This window comes from Anopheles gambiae, chromosome 3 (assembly GCF_943734735.2).
Source record: "Anopheles gambiae chromosome 3, idAnoGambNW_F1_1, whole genome shotgun sequence".
Lineage (NCBI taxonomy): Eukaryota > Metazoa > Arthropoda > Insecta > Diptera > Culicidae > Anopheles > Anopheles gambiae.
Window position 1 is genome coordinate 69,253,885 of NC_064602.1, and position 14,438 is coordinate 69,268,322.

The following is a 14,438-nucleotide window of genomic DNA, read 5'->3' on the forward strand; positions in this document are numbered from 1 at the left end:
AGAGGGCAGATCTCTTGGCCAAACGAGGCGCCTCTGAGGGCGATTCCTTTGAACGATCGATTCAGCCTCACGAATTCCTCCGCTTCCCACAGCAATTATGCATGGCTCGTTGGCAGAGCATGTGGGATGCCGATGATCTCGGGAGATTTCTTTACTCCATCTCTCCTAGGGTGACACAACGTCCTTGGTTTCAAAGCCTACAGGCAGATCGTGGATTCATTCGCATGACATCAAGACTCATGTCAAACCACTATGCGATGAATGCACATCTACAACGTATAGGGATCGTCGATACAAATGTATGTAGCTGTGGCAAAGGATTCCACGACATCGACCACGTCATATGGTCATGTGTGGAGTTTGAAACAACAAGACCCGCACTACTATCGACGGTTCAAGCAATAGGGAGGAACCCTGAAGTCCCAATATGTGACATCCTTGGTCAAAGGGACTACGAATACGCGAGAATTCTGCACAAATATGCTAAGGAGGTTGGCATCACCTTGTAATCACGTACCGAACTTATATGTTTAGAGACCCAATAAATGTATAGGTATGATCATGTATGGCTTAGGGTGTATGGGCGTTCGTGTGCATGGGTAGGTGTCTGCATGGGTGTGCGTGTGTGCATGTGGATTTTCTTTATATCCACATCTACACACGCATAGCCATGTGGACACTTGTTGGTGTTCTCGCGCGTATATATTTACCCGGTTATGTATGATTGTACCTATTAGTATATTTGTTAGTAGTAACCTTAGTGTGTAGTATATTGTCTACGTTGTATGTTAAATTATGTTTAGTGATCCTCGGGCAGTCTGAACACTTAACCGACGGTTGGGGCAGAAGCTCACCACCATGACGAGCTCAGAGTGGTGATTTAGAACAACCAAGCCATCGCGGAGCACTAGACAACCCGGATGCTGGAAACCATCGCTCACCTAACACCTGTAAAATACGGTGTCGATGCCATATACACTAAATCCCTGCTCCCTTGGATGGGAATACTGGAATTCCCCATAGACACTATGGAAAGAGAACGGCTGGCATACAACAGAATCCGAGCCCACCCGGAATAAGGTGCACAAAGCCGAGCAAGGAAATGTGCTTCGGCCAGCCCATAGATATTAAGAAATACAATAGAACCAACAATGTTAGATTTAAGTCTAGTCCATAATGATACGGCCAACCAGGCCGTCCTTACGAGAAATAAAAAAAAAAAACAACTTTTAGTTTGAAAAATTTAACCTACAACATCAATTTTATGTTCTTTCGATCGCAGAGGTGGTCGAATAAAACTCACGCGTTACTAATAAATTTACTAACGTATATATTCAACTTCACTTGGTTACAATTTGGTGTTGGCTTCGAGCACGCTTCCTTGCTGACCGCTAGTTCTTCAGTGCGCGCTGGTGTTTGGCGGTCAACGTCCGTGACCGCGCAACCGATGACCCCCGGATCGATCACACGCATACATTGACGGATGACGCCTTGCTGTCATCCGTGAGTTACCGCCGTGAATGAGTCCGGGCCAGGTTAGCTCACAACATCTCCCCCTTTTAATTACAGACGATACCCCTCGAGCCTACGCGGAAGTCTTCTAAGCCTAGAAGACCGGCGTGGCGACCGTATCGGCTGCTGGCGTTTTGTAGTAGCGAACGGGATTGGGCGTGGAGATGGTTGTGTGGGTGACGCGCTAGTTTGATGGTCCGTCAAGGGAACAGAACTCGATTCCGCTACCGCGCTGTCCGTCAGCAGATCAAACGGCAAATGATCTATGTCCACGTCCTCGCTGGAAGCCCCCACGGCCGAATCACGTTTTCGCAGCTGGTTCACATGGCGCCTGTGAACCCGTTGATTGTTCGTCTGCACCTCGAACATAACGCTGCCCAACTCTCGTATGATTTGCGCCGGAACCCACTTCCATGAATTCCGCGTATAGAACTTGGCGTAGACGAGGTCACCGCGCTGAAATCGTCTATCCAAGTTGGCCGGTTCTGCTTGCGCTGCAGGTGGAGGTTTCAGCAGTGCCAACGCTGTTCGCATTTTTCTGCCTAGCATGGCTTCAGCTGGCGACTGCATGTCCGGCAAAATAGCGTTGGGGGTTGACCGGTAGCTCGCCAGAAAAACGTCAAGCGCTTCGTCCTGCGTTGTTCCCCCTTCCTGGATCTTCCTCATCGACCGCTTGAAGGTGTCAACAAAGCGCTCCGCCTGCCCATTCGATTGCGGATGGAATGGCGCAGTTGTGACGTGCTGTATACCGCGACTACTGCAATACTCCGAAAACTCAGCACTGACAAATTGTGGCCCGTTGTCGCTCACCATCGTTTCCGGGTATCCAAATCTCGCAAAGATTGACCTCAGTATCGCGATCGTTGCTGCTGATGTGGTACTTCGCGTTCGTATCACCTCTGGCCACTTGGTAAACGCGTCTACCACGATCATAAAATAGTCACCATCGATTGGCCCAGCGAAATCGATGTGAATACGTTCCCAAGGTTTCTGTGTCGCTGGCCAGGGAACAGGTTTTTCGCGAGGTGAAGTCTTTGCCGCTATCGCACAAGCATGGCATCCCTTTACGTGCTCCGTTATGTCCTTATCAACGGATGGCCAGTACACGTAACTCCGGGCCTTCGACTTCATTCGCTGGATACCGGGGTGCCCTTCATGTAGTTGCTTCAAGCAACGCTGCTGCAGCTTGCTAGGGATCACCACTCTTTCCCCAAACAAAATGCAACCACGGACCGTGGTTAGGGCTTCGCTTCTGTGGTAAAAGCAAGCCAGCTCTGCAGCATATGCGACATTTTGGGGCCACTCTTCCATGATGTATCCGTAAACCTTCTTCAGGACAGGGTCGGACTCCGTGGCCTTCGCAACGTCTCTAAAATTGAGTGGAAATATATTAATACAGTATGATGCTATGGAACTTACATCATTTTCCAACTCAGCGCTTGCGATTATGTATTCCGGATCCGGTTTTGCGTGCTCGTGTATCAGCCTTGAGAGCACGTCCGCATTGCCAAACTTATCGGTTTGCACGTACTCGATGGTAAAATCATACATCAGCAACTGCAATGCAAACCGCTGCAACCTATTTGCCGTGTACACTGGTATACCCTTATGTGACCCGAAAATCCGCAACAAGGGTCGATGATCGGTTTGCAATCGGAAGTGGCGCCCAAACAGCATCTTATGAAACTTTTTCACAGCAAATATAATCGCCAAACCTTCGCGGTCAATTTGGCTGTAATTTGCTTCAGCCTTCGTAAGGGCTCTCGATGCGTGCTGAACAACCTTCAGCGAGCCATCCGCGTACCTGTGGCTTATGGTCGCGCCTAGTCCAACCGACGATGCATCGGCAGAGACCACTATCTCTGCATTCGGGTCGTAGTGCGTCAGCAGCAAGTCGGATGCTAACAGGTCTTTGAACCTGTTAAAAGCATTTGCGCACTCCCGTGTCCAAACAAATTTGGTGTCATTTTTGAGCAATGCATCCAGCGGGTATCGCAATTCTCGCATCTTTGGTACAAATTTGCCGTAATAATTCACAGCACCCAGAAAGGATCGAACCTCACTAACGTTCGTCGGTGCTGGCATCTTCAGGATCGCATCTATTTTCGCTGGGTTTGGTCTGAGACCCTGTCTGTCGATAACAAAACCCAGGTACTCTATCCTTGGCATTTTAAACGAACACTTTTCCGCTCGAATTGTAAATCCGTACTCCTTTATGCGCCGGAAAAGGTTGAGCAAATTCTCATCGTGCTCGCGTTCTGTTTTGCCTCCAACAACTACATCATCCATGTACCCAGATGTACATTTTAGGTCGGAGAGCATTGCATCGATGAGTTGCTGGAACGCGGCTGGAGCAATTTTAATGCCAGGTGGTAGACGGTTGTAATGGTACAATCCGCGATGCGTGTTAATCGTCAGGAGTGGACGATATTCCTCTTTAATTTGTACCTGCAAGAATGCATCCGTTAGATCAATTTTTGAAAAATACTTGCATTGTGCCAGTTTTGCAAAAATATCCTCTGGGAGTGGGAGTGGATATTCGTACGATTGAAGAGCTGCATTCAACCCAGTTGAATAATCTCCACAAATCCGCACGCTGCCGTTCTGCTTCCTCACCACCACAATTGGGGCCGCCCAGTCCGAATAATCCACCGGAGTAATCACCCCTAGATCCTCTAAGCGATCGAGCTCCTTGTCCACCGTTGCTCGCATCGCGTACGCTACCGGGCGCTTAGGACAAAACACAGAACGGTGATTTGGCTTGAGCTGAATCTGTACATTCGCCTTGGTGCACAATCCGTTGCCTTTAAACAATGCAGGGAATCGGCTCTCCCATTTCACTCCCTCTGCTTCCACCTTGTTGCAAAACTGGTCCATGGGGACGGCACCGAGCTCGAACGTTGCTATCATATCGGCCCCCAAAAGATGCAAGGCCGAGTCCATAACGCGTATAACAGCAGACCGCGTTCTGTCACCGATCGTTATCTGTGCCTCGAATTCACCATCCAAATCAAGGCGGGACCCAGATGCTGTTTTTGCGTGGACTGTTACCGGCTTCAGTGTTGGCTTACCCAGCTGCTGCCACGTTTCTCGTCCGATTACTGTAATATCCGATCCAGTGTCAAGCTGCAGGCGGACCCTGTTACTGTTGATGAAAATGTTAACAAATTTTCTAGCTTGCTGGACATTACAAACATTGACCGTCACCGTACGCATGTCCACCGACGTGCGTTTTTTTTTTCTTGTACTTCCCCTTTTTGTTGCCTCTTTTCTGCTGGTTGCAAAAACCTTCTCGGTGACCGGTTACGTTACAATCGCGACACTTGTGCAGAGCATATGAGCACTCACTTGCCCAATGAGCCTCACCACATAACCAACACGGCCCAGGTGGTTTGTTTACATTATCACTGTTCCTCGTATGCTGGTACTGCTTCCTTTGTTTCCACTTGCTCGCCTGCTGTTGTGCATTGCTTCTACTTCTTAGTGCTAGGATTTGCTCCTCCGCCTGAGTAGCGATCATGGCGCTATCCACCTTCAAGCTGGAGATTCGCTCACACTCAGCGGAGAGCTGCTCTAGCGTGACGTCGGTTCTCTCCTCGATACGAGAGAGAAGTCTCGTGCGCACGTCCGCATCAGCATCATCCTTTAAGCCGCACACTAATATCAGGCATTTGAACTGCTCCTCGCTCATTGCGGACAGCTGAAAGTTGACGCAGGAGCGGTTCACGCGGCAAACAAACGACACGAAATCCTCCGTACGAGATTTCGTTAGCTGCAAACACTTGTAGCGCTTACTCACAAGCGTTTCAGCTCTCCCAAAAAGGGCCTTCAGCTTTTTCACCGTTTCATCGAACGGTATCTCCCGAGGAACGCTGGGCAGGATGAAACTAGCGTAGCGTGCGTGCTCCGCAGGGCCTAACTTGCGCACCAGTAAGCGCACCTTTGCTGCATCGTCGAGGCGGGAGGCATCCTGTGCGAACAGGTCCTCGTAGCGCGCGAACCACGTATCGAAAGTTATTTCGGATTCCGCCTCGTACCGGAACTCGGTGATGCTACCCGACAACGCATCAATAATCAACTCCGGATTACTGGGGGCAATGACCTGCGTCGGGAAGGCCTGGCTTTGCTGGTTTGTAACTTGTGACTGCTGCAATACTTGCGTGATTAGTTGCTGCTGTTGCTGCATCTGTTGCTGCACCTGCTGCTGCTGCTGCTGCATCTGCTGTTGCATTAACTGCATCATCTGCATCAGCATCGCAGAATCGGGTGACTGCGCCGGCACTGATGATGACGCAGCAAAATGCTGTAGCGATGGCTGCCCCGCTGCATTCTGCGATGGCAGATTCACCGTTGGCACAACATTCTCGTTCGCGGGTGGAAAAATTTGCTGTCCCGTAGCAAAACCAGTCGAACGCAGCAAGGATGATCTTCGCTGCTCTCCTTCCATGGGGAAATCCGATGCACCGTTTTCGCTGGTGCTCATCCTTCTGCGTTTTGCTCGCGGGCGCGTAATTTTTCGAAAAGCACAACTTCACTCACAGTCGAAATGCAATGAAAAAAAAATCCTTTTTTTTTTTTTTTTTTTTACTCGTCGCCACTTTTATGTTCTTTCGATCGCAGAGGTGGTCGAATAAAACTCACGCGTTACTAATAAATTTACTAACGTATATATTCAACTTCACTTGGTTACAATTTGGTGTTGGCTTCGAGCACGCTTCCTTGCTGACCGCTAGTTCTTCAGTGCGCGCTGGTGTTTGGCGGTCAACGTCCGTGACCGCGCAACCGATGACCCCCGGATCGATCACACGCATACATTGACGGATGACGCCTTGCTGTCATCCGTGAGTTACCGCCGTGAATGAGTCCGGGCCAGGTTAGCTCACAACAATCAAAGCTCTGTTAACCTCGTGAACAACATTCACACACAGACACAACTCTTTTTCTTCGTCAACTTTCCACTTATAATACACTTTACGCAAAAGTTACTTTGGCCTCATATTCAATCATAAGTTGCTCTTTTTTGTGTGTTCTACTTCTCTAGTCTACATTGTCTTGTTTTTTACAATCTTCTCATCCTAGGGTGACAGTGTGCCTTGAGTTTGCCAGAACACAGCCCGAAGCCGGAAAGCAAAGTTTATCGGACCGCATTCCGATCGCCTGCCAGGTTCCGCAGCAGGTTCCGAAACGAGCACAGCCTTGGAACGTGATCTTCCTTTCCGGAAATCCGTTAACCGGCGTTGACCACAGACACCCCCTTTACCGGTGACACACTCGACTCGAGAGACAACAAATTTTGGGCGGTCATTTCCCAACCGGATGTCCGAACGGAGAGTACAATTTTCTCTCTCAACTGTCCATTTCTGTGTTTGTGTGAGTTAAAGTTGCAGTTTTTCGCTTTTCGCTACTCGCCTTTATGCCCACTCGGTTCTTTCCGCTAGTTTTTGGAGGCTTTTCACTGCTTTTCACGAACTCGATGGTCTCATGGTCGTTAAAACTTTTGCCCCAAAACTTTACCGCTTGGTGATGGGTTTCTTCTGCTGGCTAGCTGAGAATAAAATTTTCTATACCACCATGAAAGCCCCCGAGCGGTAAGAGCTTTTATGCATTTTGTGCTTGACTGCAACCGGAAAAAGAAGAAAAAAAATAGACTCCCAAAGGGAAAAGAAAAAGTTTTGTTTCCCATCGAACACACGGTGAGCCCTCCAAAGCGTCGAAAGCAAGGATCAATGATAACGACTTTACCTCCACCTCGCTGCCACGGGACCGAAACATCTGGTTGGCGGCTGCACCGTGATATCAAAAAGCAGTTCACTTTTAATGCACCGACACAGTGCAGTTTGCACAGTTTTCGGCCGGCAGTCACTGCCGTCGCCCAAGTGGTCCATCGTGAGAAGCGAATGATTATTGCCAGGCGATAATGATAGGGCACAAAACGGGGAGCTCGTAGAAAAATAGGAACAGCTAGACCGGGGCAAAAAGACGGTATAAAGTACCGTCAATGCTGATTACCGCGCCGGGAAGGAAGAGTTTTTTTTCACCTCGACCACTTCGGAGTTGAATGGGATTTGATTGGAAAAATTGAGAATTACTTTTTTTCAGTGTTGTGGTTGTAGAGATTAAGGGGCCAACAAAAAGCTGAATTTGGCTTAGCAGACTTTGAAGGAACAACTTTGTTTGTTTGACTTATCGCTCGTCAAAACCATTGTGAGTGAAGGTTTGTGTTAAATTGTAAAAAATATGTATGGACAAAGTTTTGAAGCTTGTCATTTTGGGTAAAGCTTTTTTAAAGTGAAAACTAAGGAAGTACACTATACCACTTGAGATATTAGGTTTGAGGACTAAAGAGTTTCAAAAATGTTTTTTTTATTTAATTGTTTCCATCATTTAACGTGAATTATATCATTTGATTCTATTCGTATCGAAATAATTATCATTTCATTTGTAACTATTTAAGTTATTTATTAATAAATAATTAATCATTCATTCGGCTTTGTAGCAAATGCATCAGTATTGTTGTTCATACAGTCGATATAGTTCATTTTTGTCTATTTGTGTCTGTAGGGCAACAAAGTTCAGCATCAGTTTTTGACTGCCATTTGTTTGTTTTAAAAACTGAAACTTTCAATCTGAAACTGTGTGCTTCAAAATTATTAAAATAAAATTTAATAATTCATTATTTCATAGAAATAATTTGAAATTTAAAAATTGTTATGGTCATTTTAAAATATCTCATAAAGTGAATGAAGGTGGTATGTATTTTAGGTACAAAGAATGCTTTGAGAATTTATTAAATTTCATGAATTTTTTATATTGATAACAACCAAATTTTACAATTTTGTAATTTTTTTGTTAAATTGTGATATTATAGTTATCTTGAATTTGTTCAAATATATTTTAAATTTATTATGATTATTGAAAGAGTCTAAAAGTGTTGACTGAAGAAAGAAATTAGGCGAGTTGGAGCAAAACATTGATGCGCACCGTCAAAAATTGATACTCAAGAGTCAAAATTTAATTGAAGTTTTTTGGCAGCTAAACAATAGTTTTTAATGCAACTATAATCAAAATTTGTTTTTTCAGCCACAAATTATAGTTAATTTCCTAAACACGAAACCATTTTTGCACCATTTGGTCGCTGTCTTGGCCACATGTCTAATAACATAACATTTTAACCAATTTAATAAGTCAGTTAACTTCATTTCCAAACATTATCTACAAACAAATTGCTCAGAGCCGAAAGCTAAAAAGAAAATTGAACCCTTCAGTGAGGTCTACTGAGCCAAAAGCGGGCACGGCCTGTGCCGCTTTTTTATGGCTGCATGAAATTTATATTATTCCCTCTTTATATTGCCCGCCTGCGAAAGCCTCGCGCAAAACAAAAAACCCACGCTGAGCGACAATCAAGCGCCGAAAATTTAATTCAAAAGCTCAATTGCACCGCTTTTCATAAAGCTTGTGAGAGTGTGTTTGCGTGCATAGCGACTGCCCCGCGTGCGCCGCAGGGAGGTTATATGGCAAACAATTTCGGCCCAGTACCAGGAAAACAGAAGGAAAAGAAAAACCTGCCCGCTCCCGAGACAAAGCAACAACACGAGCGAAAAACAACAATCAAACGTCCATTTGCTTCCGGCGCAACAGGGTGATTCATTTTACACCGGGCGCCACTAACCACGCGAGCCGTGTTACAACGCGAACAAAGCCAGCTCCTGTGCTGTGGTTGGGACCAGGTAAGGCAAGGAGGAGAAGAAATGAAATAAAAGAAGTGAAAAAAAAGAACAAACACACACACAAGCAACTTGCTGAGCTGAGGATCAGCTTCTTTTCCAATTTTGATGAAGTTTCGTGGACGAACATACGCGCGGGGCCTTTTTTGGAGGCAAAGATTGGCTACGATTCACTGCACCAGAGCTCGTTACCGTTTTCCAGCGGGGTTGGCTAAATGGAAACGAAACGACACGTGAAGCAATTCAACAATTTACGATGGCCTTGCGCACCAAAAAGCCTTGCGTTGTGCAGAGAGAAGACGAAACAAAAAATTGTTTCCATCCATTTCGGAAAGGCTCAATTGCAAACACATTGCCCCGGGAACAAAGGAGTATTAACCGCCCCGGCAAGACTTGCACATTCCCATTTTTCGCATTCTTTATTCCCGCGAGAGAGGAGTGGAGGCATTTGTAAGACTCATTGAAAGGGAAGTAAAACAACAAAAAAGGTCTGAAGAAGCAAATTCCGACCCGCTGTGACGGTGTGACATAAAAATCAAAACGAGTGGAGCGGTCTCCCCCACTTCAAACTCATAACTCTCAAGTACGCCGTCGCCCTTTTCCGACTCTTCCTTTTATCCAAGTTAGACCCCAAAAAAATAAAAAAATAAAAAAGAAGGAAGTAATCAAAGCGCACTTACCTGTACAAGCTTTCGGCTCGTCGCTCTTATCAAGGCAATCGAAGTTGCCGTCGCAGAATTTCGACGCCGGTATGCAGGTCCCGTTGGCACAACGCAACTGGGCGATATTACATTTGCCCCCACCACCGTTGTTACCGTTACCAGCACCGTTCGAGGCATTGCCACTGTTGCTGCTGCTGCTTCCGCCGTTTCCGCTGCCCGCGGTAGCTTGGCGCGAAGCAAGGGCGGCCGCTATCGATGCCGACGAGAGGGACGCTATGGCGGTCGAGCCGGTGGAACGGTCGCGACCACCCGGCCGCTGTCCGCGCGCATCGGTTGCGTTCGAGCCGACCGGGGGCAGCTGGGTGGCTACCAGCACGAGCAACACCGTCACCCCCGTCACCACACACTGCTTCCACCCATCCATCCGGGAGGCTCTGAAATGGGGCAGAAATTGAGGAAAGAACGTTAGCGCGATCGTTTGCGCGTTGCTGGGTGGGAAAAATGTCATTAGATTGGAAAATTAAAAACACTCCCGACACTCCCGCTCCCCTCCCCTGTGATGTTCCTGCAATGCAGGGAGAAAACTGGAATGCACATTAGCGACACGTTGAAGATGGAGCGGTCCCCCCTTTGGCTTTCTTACGGTTCGCACGCAACGCACGCCGGAAAGCAACTCCCAACGTGACGCGCGTAATGATAGGCTTTATCGCTTTTGATGTTTGGTGGAAAATTACCACTCGCTTTGTGTATGTATGTTTACGTGGTGCAGTGGGAACGTTTAAAGTTCCATCAGCATTTTCTGCTACAAACAAGGAAAGATGATGTTTGATCGTTTGCGCATTGATTTGAAAAGGATTCAGAAAATGTTGTTCTGCTTTCCGCCACTAAACACATCATCAAGCTAATCAAGGCTGGCCTTTATGGGAATATAATTACAATATGAATATGATCGTGCAGTTTAGTAACCTTAAAATGAGAATAACTGAACAAAGTTTTGTTATAAAATGAATGCCAATGTAATGTTTAAAACACGATTATTAATATATTATGTTATGGGGAGCCAGGCGCCTCCATGTACATGAAAGCTCCAGTTATCTTTGTTTAGGGTGTATCTGATTAGAATAAAGTAACACCAAACAATCATACAGAATGTAGAGATAAACAAAACGTTTTGAATTAACTGTCATAAACTTTTTCTTAGTTTTTCTCTACAAGGCTAAACGAAAAAAAAAACATTTTGGTCCTTCGAACCGGGATTCAGTAGATCCTTCATTTTCTTCCAATTAGAACGCCACACGTGCCTGTTACTCCGTAGTACCATGTTTAATGTACAGCTGATTTTATATATTCTCTTCTTCTTCCAACTAAATATCTCACATTCAACAGCATTACCAACGCTTCACTATCGATGATCGATGTGGTAAACTATTGCTCGCTGACTCGTTACGTTGGCCTTCCCAAGAATTGCTCACTCTGTGCGTGTTTGTTGTAGCTCGTTGCTTTGTCCCGTTTTGCTTCTGCAGCCGAGATTCCACCAATTAGTGCCGGTACCGCTCACAAACACATCCCCCCATTAGAACGCCGGTGTGTAAAAGGACCCTTTCACGCTCGAGATCGTACGAGTGATAATTCCACTCAGCAAATCAGAGGGCTACCCAACTACCCGCCCAACACGGTGCACCGTCCTCCTGCCCAGGCGAATTGGACACTTACCGGCACCGGCGGGAAAAGCAATTTTACAACAATCCCCCAGTGGGGTGTTGTGTTCCATCCCACTCAAGATGAAGCCTTGACCGAAAACAACCTCTTCAGCAACCTTTTGCTGAGGGATCAATATTACCGTCCGTCGACATTTTCGCAGCCGTCGGCGCTGCCACCATCGAATCGACTTTTAGAGCACACGCACACGTGCCAACGTTGACGTGTATTGATTACGAAACAGTGCTCGCGTACCCTTATGAGCGTACTTGTCCAGCGTCGACGTATCCCCTTATCTTGTATAGATGAATCCAAATATTCCGGTTGAAGCTACCACGGTTAAGAGGATACCATTTGATTAGCAGCAAAAATAGAATCACACAAGCACGTTCTAAGTGTTTGTGTGCATGGATACGTGTGTGTGTGTGTGTGTGTGTGTGTGTGTGTGTGTGTGTGTGTTTGTGTTTGTGTGTGTGTGTGTATGTGTGTGTGTGTGTGCCTTTTCTATTTTCCTTTGCCCCTTCTTGACAGATTTAATTTGGGTCAAACTACCACTTTCAATGACGTCAAAAGCATCCTTAAATTTTGAGCACGCTTTGAGCACGGTGCTGTTTTCCGTTCAATAACAAATTAAAAGCCACCGCCAGCTCGCTCTCTCTCTCTCTCTCTCTCTCTCACCCTCTTCCCTTCTTGTCAAAAGCTTTGTAGCTAGCTGCACCACACTGCACACTGTTGGTTCATGATGGTTGGTGTCAATTTTTCCTTTCCATCAGCTGCAGATCATCCCGGTTCAAAACGTTGCAGCGTAATAGAAAACTGGGATTTAGTCCCGTTTTCGCTGCAGCTGACACCGGACTGACACATTGTAATCGAAGCATTTAGAGGCAAATTGTGTTGGAGCCCCCTAGCTACACTGCATTAATGTAAAATTGCAAGGAAGAAGGGATGCAGAAGCTAACCACAAAGTTTTGATCGGAGTTGATTGAAGGGTTGCCTTTTTTTGGTTTGGTTGCTATCACAAATCGATTATATTGTGGAAACAAGTAACTTTGCAAATAACGAATCTTGCATAATTCTATTCTTTATTGTTAAATTTATGATAAATTCAGAAGAAAACGTACAAAACTGATAATTTTTAATCATCGAAATGCCCAAAATATATGAAGAAATAACTCATACATTACTCTAGCACTAAAAAAGACCGCTTACCATTAAACGTTAAAGGTTCTTGAATGTTTGCCTTATGTGTGATCTATTGTTAGGTTTCTACTTAATTGCACTTTGTTCTCTTTTGTTGTATAGGTCATAATTCTTGTATTTTTTACCTCCCAGAGCTATCATTGTATCATTGTTACAAAAACTCACAGTTTTAAAACTTTAACTGTAGTTAAATTTCATTTCATTTTCATTACTTTGTGTAATGCATTTTCCCTTTCCCTTTCTCATAACAAAATTTAAATATATTTCGTATTATATCGGCCAACCATGATTAAAAAGGAACATTATCAATAAAACTTAAAAACTATGTTGATAAAGAACATACACTTTTATTTACAAATATGACATTTTGGCATAAAATACTTATAAATAATCTGCAATTAGTCGTTTTTCTGTTCCTTTTTTCTATTTTATTAAAATTACAGGGTTTTCCAAGATTTGTTGGATGGTTTCCATAATTTTTTGGTAAATATTTTTGTTGTGTTATCGTAATTTTTTTAGCATTTCCCTGAGTTTGTTTGTTCAATTGTATTGATATCCTATCCTAAGATACCAATAAATTATGGGAACGAACTAAAAATCTATGTGATACGAATGAATAAATCGTAAGCAGAGCCCAAAAAATATGGGAACCGACCAATAAGTCGTAAGAAACCCTTTATGCCTTTTTATTTTTCACCATTTTCTCCAATTTTATGTATGGTACTGAGAAGAAGCAAAGTAAAAAAAAATCTAAACACCACAAAAGGTTCAAATCTCTGCAACATTCCCTTTCCGAAATTTATCTAACGTTCTTCACGCTACTATTCATCCACTTTCGCCGACATTCGCCTTAGTAAATCCCACAAAATCCGGCAACTCCCAACAACGCTTACCCGCACTGTCCACACTGCAAACACCCTGCCCATCCCTGCTATGATCAATCACGTCAGCGCTGGTTATGAGATATTTATCATTCAATTAGCGATCGATCCCTAATCGTGGGAACCGATTGGAAAACGTTTACCCGGAAAAATCAATCAAACTAATTAAATTTTGTACCGAAACAAAGCCCTTTACCATGCCTCACTTCGATTGGTCCTCTGCCTCACTTCGATTGGCGGGGCCGACCGCGTTACCGAAAACTAGCCACAAAATCCCAACAACTCGTCCCAGCGTTTCGATGACGCTCGTGGCATCGTGGGCTTCCACCGCCCATGCATTCCACGACACAGCATCAGCACGTAAACGGTGTGCCCACGAACCACATCCCCGGATGGTTGGTTTATGTGGATGAGAACCTATCGCCTCCCCCGATCCTTCTGTCTCTGTGTGTCTGTTTATATCGAGCTGGAAGTCGGCACGTTTGCGAAAACTTTATCGCCACTCATCTGCGGCGTATCGAAGCGCAAAACCGCATCAAACACTCTGTTTATCATCGCTTCGCTCACTTACAAAGCACACCCGCATTCTTCTTTGTTTGTCATTATATGCAAACTATTGGTAAAATACTTTATAATAAAACACATACAACATTAGTTTATCCACAAACGATGCCAATAAATATTAGTGTTGAACGCTTGTATAGCACATTAGACGCCTGACGGTTTAGTATTAAACAATGTAATTTTACTTTTAGAATACT

At 45.1% G+C, this 14,438-nt stretch overlaps 1 protein-coding gene across 3 annotated transcripts in view; it reads right to left on the bottom strand.

Annotated features, from left to right (window-relative positions):
* Positions 1-14,438, bottom strand: part of LOC1275861 (uncharacterized) — a 312,032-nt gene that overhangs the window by 54,205 nt on the left and 243,389 nt on the right. For all 3 annotated transcript variants that reach the window (XR_009766089.1, XM_061657778.1, XM_061657779.1), the window contains one exon: positions 9,917-10,332. Coding sequence is in view for 2 of the 3 variants with exons in the window: in XM_061657778.1 (XP_061513762.1) it covers positions 9,917-10,322 (406 nt within the window). In the remaining variant the exon portion in view is untranslated. The remainder of the gene's footprint in view (positions 1-9,916; positions 10,333-14,438) is intronic.